At 36.5% G+C, this 12,336-nt stretch overlaps 1 protein-coding gene across 1 annotated transcript in view; it reads left to right on the top strand.

Annotated features, from left to right (window-relative positions):
* Positions 1–12,336, top strand: part of IRAG2 (inositol 1,4,5-triphosphate receptor associated 2) — a 118,316-nt gene that overhangs the window by 68,675 nt on the left and 37,305 nt on the right. Inside the window, exons 21-24 of the mRNA XM_072650555.1 lie at positions 3,774–3,854; positions 5,605–5,701; positions 8,243–8,396; positions 9,178–9,253. Of these exons, the coding sequence (XP_072506656.1) occupies positions 3,774–3,854; positions 5,605–5,701; positions 8,243–8,396; positions 9,178–9,253 (408 nt within the window). The remainder of the gene's footprint in view (positions 1–3,773; positions 3,855–5,604; positions 5,702–8,242; positions 8,397–9,177; positions 9,254–12,336) is intronic.

Below are 12,336 nucleotides of genomic sequence, written 5' to 3'. Positions count from 1 at the left end.
TATTGATGTATAGGACTACTTATTTCTACACAAAGTCCTCCCAGATCTCTGCGCTTAACGAGTTCGAATTTTTAAAAAATTGTTTTAAATTGTTTTAAAAATTGTCTCTTCCTTCATTGTCATAGTATCATCTGTCACTTTTAACTCTTGTCATTGTGCTTGTGTCTAACAACACTCCTTATACCTTTCCACTTCTTCCTTCCCCTATACTCTTTCTAATTTTATTTGCTTTTACTCTTCTATGTGATCAGTAACCAATTACATGTAAAGTCATGATAGAGACAGAACTGGAAAGACCGTTCTCTGGATAAAGTACTTGTACTTTCCTGTACGAATTTTGTGATAGTGTTTTCCTTACTCAAACTACCTTGTATTTTTTCTCTTAGAGGTGAATGTAGCACAGTGCAAAGACGCTGCAGTCGGGAGACATGGGTTCAAATCCCATGTGTAATAATGAATAAAAAATACAGTGAATAAATCAGCATATACCTTTTTGGTCTGGGACAAATAATTACACCTCTCTCAGACTCAAGTTTCCTGCCAATAAAATGTGAGGCTCAAACTAGAAAACTTGAGAAGTCCTTTCAAGCTCTAAATTAATAATCTGTGAAGCTCTTGGAGTCTCTTGGTTTCCTTTTCTGTAACATGAAGATAATAATATACTACTTACCTCATGTATTGTGAGGAAAATGCAATGTCATTGTTCCCTGAATCGTTGGAGTCGCTTTGTATGAGCGAGAAGTTATTGTATAACCCATATACTTAATTAGTTTTATAAAACATAACCCTGTTCTAAAAAACAATCCATTAATACTTTCATGAACTGATGCAGAGTGAAGTGAGCATAACCAGGAGAAAGTTATACGTAATAACAGCAATATTGTACAATGGTCAACTGTGCATGACTGAGCTTTTCTCAGCAATACAGTGATCCAAGACAATTCTGAAGGACTTAGATGAAAAATGCCATCTGCCTCAAGTGAAAGAATTGATGGAGTCTGGATTCAGATTGAAATATCCTTTTTAACTTTATTTTTCTTGGGGTTTTCTTTTTGTGTTCTTGGTCTGTATTTTCCTTTGCCACATGGCTAATATAGAAATATGGTTTACATGACTGCATATGTATAACCAATATCAAATTGCTTGTCTTCTCAAGGAGAGGGGAGGGAGGGAGAGAATTTTGGCACTCAAAATTTTTAAAAAATCAATGTTAAAATTACTTTATATGTAATTGGAAAAATGAAATATAAAAATTTAAAAATATGCATATTTTTAAAGTTCATTCATATTTAACAGGGCAAATAAGAGAGAGACCACATAGTAGAGTAGAGTTTTGGTCTCAGAGTCAGGAAGGCCTGGGTTTAACTCTTGTATTGGTCACATACTGGCTATGTAACCCTCTCATTGCCCTCTCAGGTATTGTTCTAATGCTCTCAATTGCCATCCTATACTAGTAGAGAGATTGCACTAAAGATTTCCTTTAACCAATGATGTTACAGGTCTGGTAAAAAAAAATATGACGAGGGTATTAATTTTACATTTTTGAGAGTGATAGTCTATTCACCTTCCAATTTTTCTCTTCTGTCCCTATTTTTTGACATTTTTTAAAAAAAACACTATCATATCTGGAATGCTTTTCTCTAAAACAGTGAACTACCTTATTGTTGGTTTCTGTTTTCTTCTCCTTTATTATCTAAAAATTTAAGCGGATCAATAATATTATGAAATGACTGGACACAAGATAAGTGATATTCCTACTGAAATGATTGTAAATATCTCTTTGTAGCAGCTTTTGACTCACGGAGAGAGAAGTTATTTAAAGGGCAACTCTATGGAATACCTTGTCAGGTACAAGTGATTTTGTTGGTGGTGGAAGCACATGACTGTGATATCTTTTCACCAGTGGAAAAATATCTGGCTCTCATAAATTTCGAAAAATATCATCTTTAATAGATTCCTGTTTAAAGACCGAATACAAATACTAGTAGTTTACTAGTAGATAAATATTAAAGCATTCTAGAATGCTCATTGAACTATATTTTCAAATTATTTGTGCATGCAATATGTGGAGAATTGAGAATCTGGTAAATTAAGTGACTTAAAAAATAATGACTCAGTGGTAGAGAAATTTATTTTAACTCCTAAAAGGGAATATAATAATATGGAAGCCTTAAGAATCTTTATTCTTCTGGGTGGTGTGCTTTTACATCTGCTTTTTATCTCTACTTATATAGTGAGAGGTTTAATTTCAAGAGCTTCTGAAAAGATTTTTAGAGTTAGCAGATCACTTTTCTCCTGAGTTAACATTCAAAATCATCCCAGCTTATACCTCCAGATACCAAACTGGACATTTCATCTTTTCGCAAGTACAGTCTCTGCTTTATTTTTGTTTTTCTACCATGCTATGTGAGACCATGGTGCAGTAAGGCAACAAAAGAACTATTCTCCTCCCTGTGTTGTTAATAGGCTAAAAACAACCTATGGTACTGTAAGGTGAGGGTGATAGATTTGCATGTGTTGGTCTCTGGGATGTAACGTTTAAAAAAAAAAAGATTCAGGAGGATAAACTAGGTAGGTTGTTGAAATTCAGTGAGAATGACCTTAGTGTGAACCTGTTAATGTTAGGGCTTGTCCTCTATTGATGATCTCCAGTTTTTGCCATATACATATTGTATACATATCATTGTTTACATATTATCTCTTCCCCATTAGACTATGAGCTCCTTGAAAGCAGAGACTATCTTTTGTCTTTCTTTGCAATCTCCAGCATTTAACATAATGCTTGGTATATTTTTTGTTTTTGTTCAGTTGATTTTCAGTCATATCAGACCCTTGTGACCTCATTTGGCATTTTCTTAGCAAAGACACTGGAATAGTTTGCCATTTCCTTCTCCAGCTCATTTTACAGAAATTGAGGCAAATAGGGTTAAGTGACTTGACCAAGGTCACATAGCTAGTAAGTGTCCAAGGTCAAATTTGAACTCAGGAAAATAAGTCTTCCTAACTCCAGGCCTGGCACTCTTGGTGCTGAATAAATGTTTCTTGGCTTCTTGGGAACAACATGTGCTTCAGAAATTCAAAATATCCATGATCCCATTGATATGGGTGTTCCCTTCACTAGTTTTGATCCTAACCCACTCATGTTTTTTCATCCTGCATAATTTTTGTCTGAATTCTCCTATCAATCATCCCCAGACAATCCACCAAATGTTATGGAACTTCCAGCCTTCCTCTAGCATGACATATACATCAAGAAAAGAAAATGAATACTTTCTGTCCTATCAGAGTATCACTGTGACATTAAATACAAAAAGATTGATATATAGAAGCCTCTAGTTCAAAATATGATTTAGTTACTTTCAGGAGTAATAACCAGAGAGTGTACACCACTATAGTAAGCATGTCTCATCTCTGAGACCTGAGGATTTAATTTTTCAGCTTTAACATTTTTGTGTACCACACTAATCCATGATTAAATATCCAGTGAGGTTTAGTAGCCTTTCGTATGAAGACCTCATTGGTAAGGCTGTCTCAGATTCTTGATATTGCCATATTGGGCTCAGAATTGGTTCCAACAATTGGGGAGCAACAGTGAGGCATCCCACTTTCCAGTATTAATTCCTACCAACAGTGAGAGCTGCAAACTTAAGTCATCTTGGTGAACTTCACATCTTATTTTAGTTCTGATTTTTACCTTCACTTTGTTTTCTGAATAAAGTTCTTCCCTTTCTCCATTTCAATTTTTTTTCTACTCAATTTTTCTCTTAACACAGAACTATTTAGATGGAAATTTGTCACGTCATGATTTCTTATCCACCACAGGTTTAATTCAAGAACCACTAAAAGAACAAGTGGTAAGCCTAATTGTCACTGTTTGGGTGCCACCTGTAGACTAGATTCTGTGCAGACCCTAAAGACCTAGTCCTTGTTTGACAGCTTTGGGGTTTAATCATACTCCTTCTGTTTGGTTGAAAATCTGATACAATGTAGAAAATGATTACTCTGTTACTCAATCTTGGTTGTAAGATGACCAAAGTATTGAGAAGTTAGGGGATTTGGTTAAATTCTTACAAGTTTTGGGGTCATGCCATTACATTAATGTTGACTAATACTTCTAGGAAAAGAGTAATTATAATAAAATAGCACTTTATGGTGTTTAAAGTGCTTCCCCTCATAACAGTTCTGGTACATGATATAGAGATTATTTATCATGATTTTATAGGTGAAACAGTTGAGGTCCATCTGCATGCACATAACTAGTAAGTATAAGAAATAGAATTTGAACCCTGTTTTTCTGACCCCAGGTTTAATGTTTTTCCCACCATGCCATACTGTCTCTTATTATAGGCTGTTAAAACATTTTTTAAAGTTTAGAAAAAAAATAACTTTAACTTCATGATTAAAACCAATTAGATGAACTTGTCTCCCTTCCCTTACTACATTTTATAAAAAACTGATTAAGAATTATTTGTTGAATAAGGTACAAAATATTGAAGTAAAGGCCCCGAAAAGTTTGCTTCTGGAACTGAAACATGAAAGACTTAATTTTTAATTGAAAAATAGTGCAATCAACAAGCATTTCAGTGCCTACTATGTGCCAGATACTGTTTTAATCACTAAAAATATAAATGCAAATGAATAAAACAGTCCCTTACCTCAAGGAGTTTAGATTTCACAGGGGAGATAAAATATTTGTATGTAAGGATATACAGAATATATGCAAAATGAATATAAAATATTTTGAGAGTCAATACCTGAAGGAACCAAGAAAGACCTCCTGCAGAAAATACCATGTGAGCTGAGACTCGAGAGAAGCTCAGGACTTCAAGAGGCAGAAGTCAGGCAGGAAAACATTCAAAACATGGGAAACAACTAGTACAAGGGCACAGCTGGAGATGTATGAGTAAGAGCAAGTAGAACAGTGTAAGTGGACCATAGAGTGTGTGGATGAGACAAATGAGTAAGAAGACTGGGAGGTAGAAAGGTGCTCAAAAGGAGGAGTTTGTAGATGAGCCTAAAGGTAACTGGGAGCTACTGGAAATTATTGAGTAGGGAATGAAATGGTCTATCTTAGTTTTAGAAAAATTACTTTGGCCACTGTGTCGATGGTAGATTGTAATAAGTAGAGACCTGAGAATGGTCTATTGCAATTGTCCAAGGGAGAGGTGCTGAGTGATTAGACTGGGGTTCTGGGCATGTAAGTGAACAGAGAGAAGAAAGAAGCAGTAGATAGTGTATGATTTCAGAGTTAAGACCAGGGTTCACATCTGTGCTGAAACTCTTAGCTAGCTGAGTGGCTTTGGATATATCATATAACCTCTTGGTTTCATTTTTCTCATCTGTAAAATAAGGAGGTTGGTCTTGATGCTCTGTAAGCTCTCTCTGCGATGCATGTGAGAGATATTGTACAGAGCAAAGATGCCTCAAGATTTGGCAGCAGATTGGCTAGGTGGGTGAGTAAACGGTTAGGGGATGAGAATGACAATGAAACTCTGAACCTAGGTGACTGAATGGATGGTAGTGCCCAAGAAGATTGATAGGAAAGCTCAGGAGACAGGTAAGTTTTAGAAGAAAAGGGTTATAAGATTTTTTCCTCCCCACTAGAGACTATTCTGCCTCAAGAAATTTTGTACTCAAAAAGCAGGAAGAAATAAGCCACCCTTGATCTTGGAGCTTGCAGGCTGGTACACACCTCTGCTAGGTAAGCATGAATTGTTACAGTCTGCCTAATCAGATAGTGTCAAGGACAGAAGGTATGTGAGCATGTGTTGGGATAAAGGGCATGTGTGTTTGTATCCCTTTTAGTCAGTCAACCCATAAATATTTATTTAGACCATACTATTCAATTTATTTCAACAAGCATTTATTAAGCATGCGTTCTGATGCTAGATGCCAGCTGCGCAAAAACAAAGCTTATACAGATCCTTTCTTCATGGGAGGCCTTTGCACTTGCCATCCAGTTTGTCTGGAATGTATTCCCTCCTTACCACTGCCTCATAGAAGCATCCCTTTCTTCAAGGAGCAACGTGAGCATCACCTTTTACATGAAGACTTCTTTGCCTCAGGCACTTACTAGCTGTGTGACCCTAGGCAACTTATCTAACCTCTGTTTTGCCTCAGTTTCCTCATCTGTAAAATGGGGATAATAATATCACTTACCTCTTAGGATTATTATGACAATCAAATGAGGTAATATTTATAAATTTTTATAAATTGCTTAGCATAGTGCTTAATACTTGTTTCTGTCCTTCTGTCTGATCTATCCCAATAATTTGTATCCTTCTTCTCCAACTACTATGTATTTATTCTACACACAAACACACACACACATACACACACACACTTCTATATTGTCTTCTCCAATAGAATATAAATTCCGGGAGAATAGAGATTTTCATTTTTATGTATCTATGTCTCCAATGCCTATGAACCACGAGGCATTTAATATATGATTGTTGATTGATTGGCCAAATGATTATAAGCCCCTTTAATACCTCTAGTAAGGCTGACTCATGAATAATGTGTATAATTATGCAAGACACTATATAAGAGAACATCAGATTGTAAAGGAGAAATAATTGTAAGAAATAATTGTAATTCATTCATCTTGAATGAATCCTTTATTCAAAGAGTTTGCCATCTAGAAGTAAGGATCATTGAATCATTGAAGTCTTAGAGACTATGCAGTTTAACCCCTTCATTTTTCAACTTAAGAAACTGAGGTTCAGAGGTCATACAAAAAGTAATAATTATGTAGGGCAGGAAATAAGAAAATAAGTGATATGGGACTTTAAAAGCTGGAGACTTTGGGCAAGAGTGGTCTTAGAAGCTGTCCAGTAAAACTCTTTCATTTCACAGATGAGGGAAAAGGGATTGTGACTTGTCTATGGTCATATAGCCATTCAGTATCTGAGGAGAGATTTAAACTTAGATCTTCCATCCATTATATGGTACTGCTTCTGTCCCCTTTCCTATAATCACATAGCCACTTCTCTTGTTGCCCTCATGGCCTCTCTTTCAGACCATCCCTGCCTTAAGTCTCTTTATATTAGTCTATTTCCACACAGTTGCCAAAGTGATTTTCCTAAAACACAGGTCTTAATGTGAAATTCCTCTACCAGTGGGCTAAAATAGTTGCCAATTACCTTAATAATCAAATATAAATTCCGCCTTTCCTTATTTAAGTGTCTTCACAACTTGACCCCTTCCTACCTTTCCAGTCTTACACATTATTATCTTCTACTTACTCTCTGGTCTAGACATCTTGCCTAACTTGGTCTTCCCCACACACAGACCTTCTCCTCCAGTCACTATACCTTTTTGTTCTGCTGCCTCCCGCTTCACCTCTCCTTCTTGGAGACCCTGCTTTCCTTTGAAACACAGCCCAAATGCCATCTTCTTCAGCTTCTTCCACCTCTCCCAGGCTACTAATCCTTTCCCATTCAAGGTTACCTTGTGTCTGCAGTGTGTCTTATTAATGAGGATATGCTTGTGTTCTTGTTGCCTTCCTGGTTAATTCTTTGAGAACAGGGACTTCACTTTTATTTTTGTATTCCATTGATTACCACAGTGCCTGGAATATAGTACATATTTAAGTTTTTATTGGTTGATTCTTTACTAGATACCTGAGCAAAAGATCATTAAAGAGCATTTAGGGCATCTTCTTCAAGGACCATTCTATGAGGTGAAGGTGGAGACCTCTCTGGGGATCTTTGATAAGATTATATTTAACCCAATTGGCTTCTGAGAGTCGCCAACTAACCTTGCATAATTTTTCTGCAGTTAGTTTTTAAAAAAATATTTTGTTAAGTTGTCCTGGGCAAACTTTGGTTCAGGAAGTATCAATTTATACAGTGTGTATTTGTACTAACCAACAGGTTGAATAGTCAGGCAGGTCTGTGGTCAGCCAGGTGTGGGGGCGGGCTGCCTTTTTCAAGGTAGGAAAAACAATGATGGTCTTCAGAAAAGACCATCTGCTATCTAGATGGTATTGGTTCGGTTCTCTGACCCTTCCCACTACTCCCATACATTCACTTGGGATAGAATCGATATGCAACTATGACACATCAGACTATTCTCATGGTTTTCTTAAAAAAATCTAGCAAACAGCCTGCTATTCAATGTAATTGTTTTTCCATTACGGTAATGATGTAGTAGGTTTTTTTAAGTGGAAGGCACTAGATTTGTTGTGTTATTTTTCAGAAATTAATACTTATTTTCATGTATACCTGTTAAAATACAGATGCCTTATATCTGGACAGCTTAACAAAGACACCGAGACTGAACAAAGCAAATCTCTCATGTATATCAAACAGAGTTCATTTTTCATGTGAAAGCTCAGACTATGGAAAAGTGAAAGATGAGTCTTCTTTGGACATAACACCCAAAGGACACAAGTAAGACAACAGATGATGGGTTGAATATATGTTATTGAACAACAATTAGATGTTTAGAGGTCTGTCAGATCAATGTTTTTCTCAGTATTTTTTGATAGCAATGTAAGTTCTCTAATTTCTAACAAGTTAACCTTTTAAAAATAGGAATCAATTTCCACATTTCTCTGCAACTAGTACAATGTCTTGCACAGTATAGGTATTGCAGAAAGATTTGTTGAACTGATATCGAGTAGTATTCTTTCTCCTTAAACATGCATTTCAAAATTTCAAAAGCAAATTGGCCTACTTAAAATGTTTCCTATTGTTCCAAACCTACCGGTTTACTTGATCAAACAGAATAAGTATTTCTGCTATCAATTCCTAGGAAAGGCAGTGTTAGCTTTTGAAGTCTTCTCTGATCTATATTCCTGCTAGGGTCTGAGTACTTGTCTGGATTACATGACTAACTTCTCCTAGACTCAGAAATTTAATTACATTGCTGGCCATTGCCTTCCCCAAAGAAGCTTCACTTCAGCAGCCAAGAGTGAGGAAGCAAGGTTTTGAATTGCAAACTCTTTATTTTCATTTTCACCTGTCATCTCTGTGGCTTGTCAGCTTTAGTTAACAGGTTTGAGAATGTTTTTGCATAATGCTTCATCCTTCAGGATTTAGAGAATTTGAAATGAGGCTATTTTATGATTTAGGATGCTGCCAAAGATATACAACTATTCCTAGTTTAAATACAAGAGGAGATCCTACAATTAATCACTTTTAAATACTCAATTCTAACTTCTACTGCTAGGTGCTCAGTCATCTCAGTTGGTGTCCAGACAACTGCATATCCTGTTTCCACCACAATGGATGATCTGTGTATGAAGGTGAGTATTTGATAAGTTTTCAATTCTTTTCTCAGGTCTGTCTTAATCTGTTGTTGCCTTCATGAATATTTAATGTTTTAGTATTAAAAAAAGGAAAATTGCTCAATGTCTACTCTCTAGTTCATACTGAACTTAATAATCAGTTAAATTGACAAAAATTAATCTAGTGCCAACAATATGGCCAGCATGTGTTAAACATTTTACTGGACACAGAAGATATGTTTCTTCCTCTAAAGAAAGCAGTAGTAACTGGGGAAAAATAAAATACTAAATAAAAAATAAAATTCAGAAAAAGTAAAGAAACCAATGATCTAAATAGCAGGCAAAATTAAAGAGAAAAATTAAGAATTTAACTATGTGAAAATTGGTAATTAGTGGAATAATTGTTCCAAAAAAAGAGATAAATTGAACCTGAGAAGAAGCTTTGTGAAGAAAGCGGGTCATGAGCTAAACCTTAAAAGATATGTAGGATATGTAGGAGTATATGTATATGTGTTGAGGGAAAGACATTTCTGTTAGGACAGCATGAAGACAGGTGCAGAAACAAAAATGATCATGGCATGCTTTAGGGGAGGCATTTTTTTTAACCATTTTACTAGAGCACAGGAGGAAGGAGTGTGTTGGAGAGTAACCAGAAATAGTTAAATGAGTAAAGGGGCGTCAGAGCATGGAGACATTTGAAAGCCAGGAATTGATGATATAGGAAACAATAAGTCATTGTAGGTTCTTGATCAGAAAAGTGACACGAAGTAAGTAGTATTTTAGGAAAATTCGTCTGGTATCAGTACATAGCATAAACTGAAAGGAGGAGAATCAGAGCATTTAGGCTGTAACTGAGAGGCTAAATTAGTTCAGTAGCTTCAAGAACACAGAGGAAAGGAGGAGATCCTAAAGACATTTCCAAGGAAGGAATGACACAGCTTGGTGATGAATTTTATATAAGTGATGAAGAAGAGGATTCATTTGACAGTCTCCAACGTTTTCTCATCTGGGAGATTGGAACAATAATGCTGCTGCCCTTTGACGTAGGAAGTGAGTGGGAGGGAGGGAGAGAGAGACAGAGACAGAAAGAGAAGACAGGGAGGGAGACAGAAGAGAAAGAGGGAAAGACAGAAGATTAAAAAGAAACTGAGAAGAAGCAAAGAGAGAGAGGGAGGGAGGGAGAGAATGAAAATGTGAATATTAGTTCTCTAGATTCTGAAGAGAAGTATGGGGAACCTATTTCCAGTTTTAGAGCAGGCTGCTTTGGCCCTCAATTAACTTAGCTTGTTGGTACTTAGAGGGCCGTGATGAGACCATGTAGTGGGTGAATTTTAAATTCTTTATAATCATCAAAACCTGGAAGGTTTCTGAGATACTCTGTGGCCTGCCTAATGTTGATATTGAGGATAAGCAACCTTTGGGAGGAGGGCTGTTTTTCAAGGTCACAGCAAAAAGTACTGGGCTGAAAATGGACTTTGCAGCTTGAGTAGGGCACATAGTGCTTCTTTGGATAAGAAAACAATACTAAGAGTTGTGAAAAGGATATGGTGGGATCTGTTGCTCACATACAAGGGTATCTGGTGAAGCCTAAGGACTTCTCATCAAAATGATTTTAAATGCATAAAATAAAATACTTTAAATTACAAGAGAAATAAATTATGTTGAGATATGGTTTTCAAAATTAAAAAAAAAAATTCACAGACCCCAGGAACTTAAGAACTTTTATTCTAGAGTATTCCAATTCCATAGAGAATAGGATAAAGGCGAACTGTATAATGAAAAATTAATTAGTGGAATAGTTGTTCCAAGAAAAGAGAGATGAATGGAACCTCAGAATAGCTTCATGAGGAAAGTGGGTCATGAGCAAGGATTATAGTAGAATTATATGCCTATGTATACAGTAGAATTATTTGTCTATGTATATGAACCTGCTGTCTCTTAATTGCCAAACAGAGAGACATTTTCTCACTCTTGATCCTTCCTGACCTCTCTGATCACCCTCTTCTCCTAGACACAAATACCCCTCTGGGTTTTCATGGTACTACTTTTCCCTGATTTACCTGCTTGACTGCTCCCTTTCTGGATCTTCATCTAAGTCATACCTACTAACCATGTGTGTCTCCTAAGTCTCTGTCCTACTCTTCTCTTCTCCCTCAATTTTGTATCATCAGGTGATCTCATTAGTTCCCATGGATTTAATTATCTTTTTTGCAGATGATTCTAAGACCTATTTGTTTAGCCCTAACCTCTCTTCAGACCACTAATACTGCATCACCAATTGCCTATCACTAACTGGATGTTCTATAGACATGTTAAATTCAACATGTTCAAAGCCTATTGTCTTCTCCCCCAAAGTCTCTCCCCTTCCTAACTTCCCTTTTACTGTCAACATCCTCCCGGTGATCCAGGCTTGTCACCTAGGTGTCACCCTCACACTCAGCCCACCATATCCAATCTTTTGCCAAAACCTGTCATTTCTACTTTTATTTAATAAATTCCATTGGCTCTCTATCACCTTCAGGATCAACTACGCAGGACTTTGGAATTTTAAAGCAGTTCACAACCTGGCCCCTTTCTGCTTTTTCACTCTTTCTACATTTTAATCCTTTTCATGTATTCTGTGATTTAGCTGCCCTGGCCTTCTTTCTTCTCCTTGAACCCAGCATTCTCTCCCTCTTCTGCCTCCTGCCTTCACTGGATTCCTTTGAGACTCAACTCAAATCCTGCCTTCTACAGGAGGTCTAGTCCAGTCTTTCCACTATTAGTGTCTCTCCTCTGAGATTTCATCCTCAATCTAGCCAAATTGGCTTTTGTTTTGTTTCTCATCTGTGACACTTCATCTCCCATCTCAGTGCTCTTGTACAGGCTTTCCCTCATGCCTGGAATACACTCCTTCATTAACTCCACTTAACATAGTCATTCTCTTCTTTTAAGATACCGCTCATCTGTCATCTTCTACATGAAGCCTTTACTGAATTCCCCAACTAATAGTACCCTCCTTTCCAAACTACCTTGTACCTCCTACTTTGGATTATATTTGTTTATATTTGTCCACTTTACGTTTATGCTGTATATATCTATTTATGGACTTGGTGTGTCAC

Source organism: Notamacropus eugenii, chromosome 3, assembly GCF_028372415.1.
Source record: "Notamacropus eugenii isolate mMacEug1 chromosome 3, mMacEug1.pri_v2, whole genome shotgun sequence".
Lineage (NCBI taxonomy): Eukaryota > Metazoa > Chordata > Mammalia > Diprotodontia > Macropodidae > Notamacropus > Notamacropus eugenii.
This window is presented reverse-complemented; position numbering and strand designations above follow the sequence as displayed.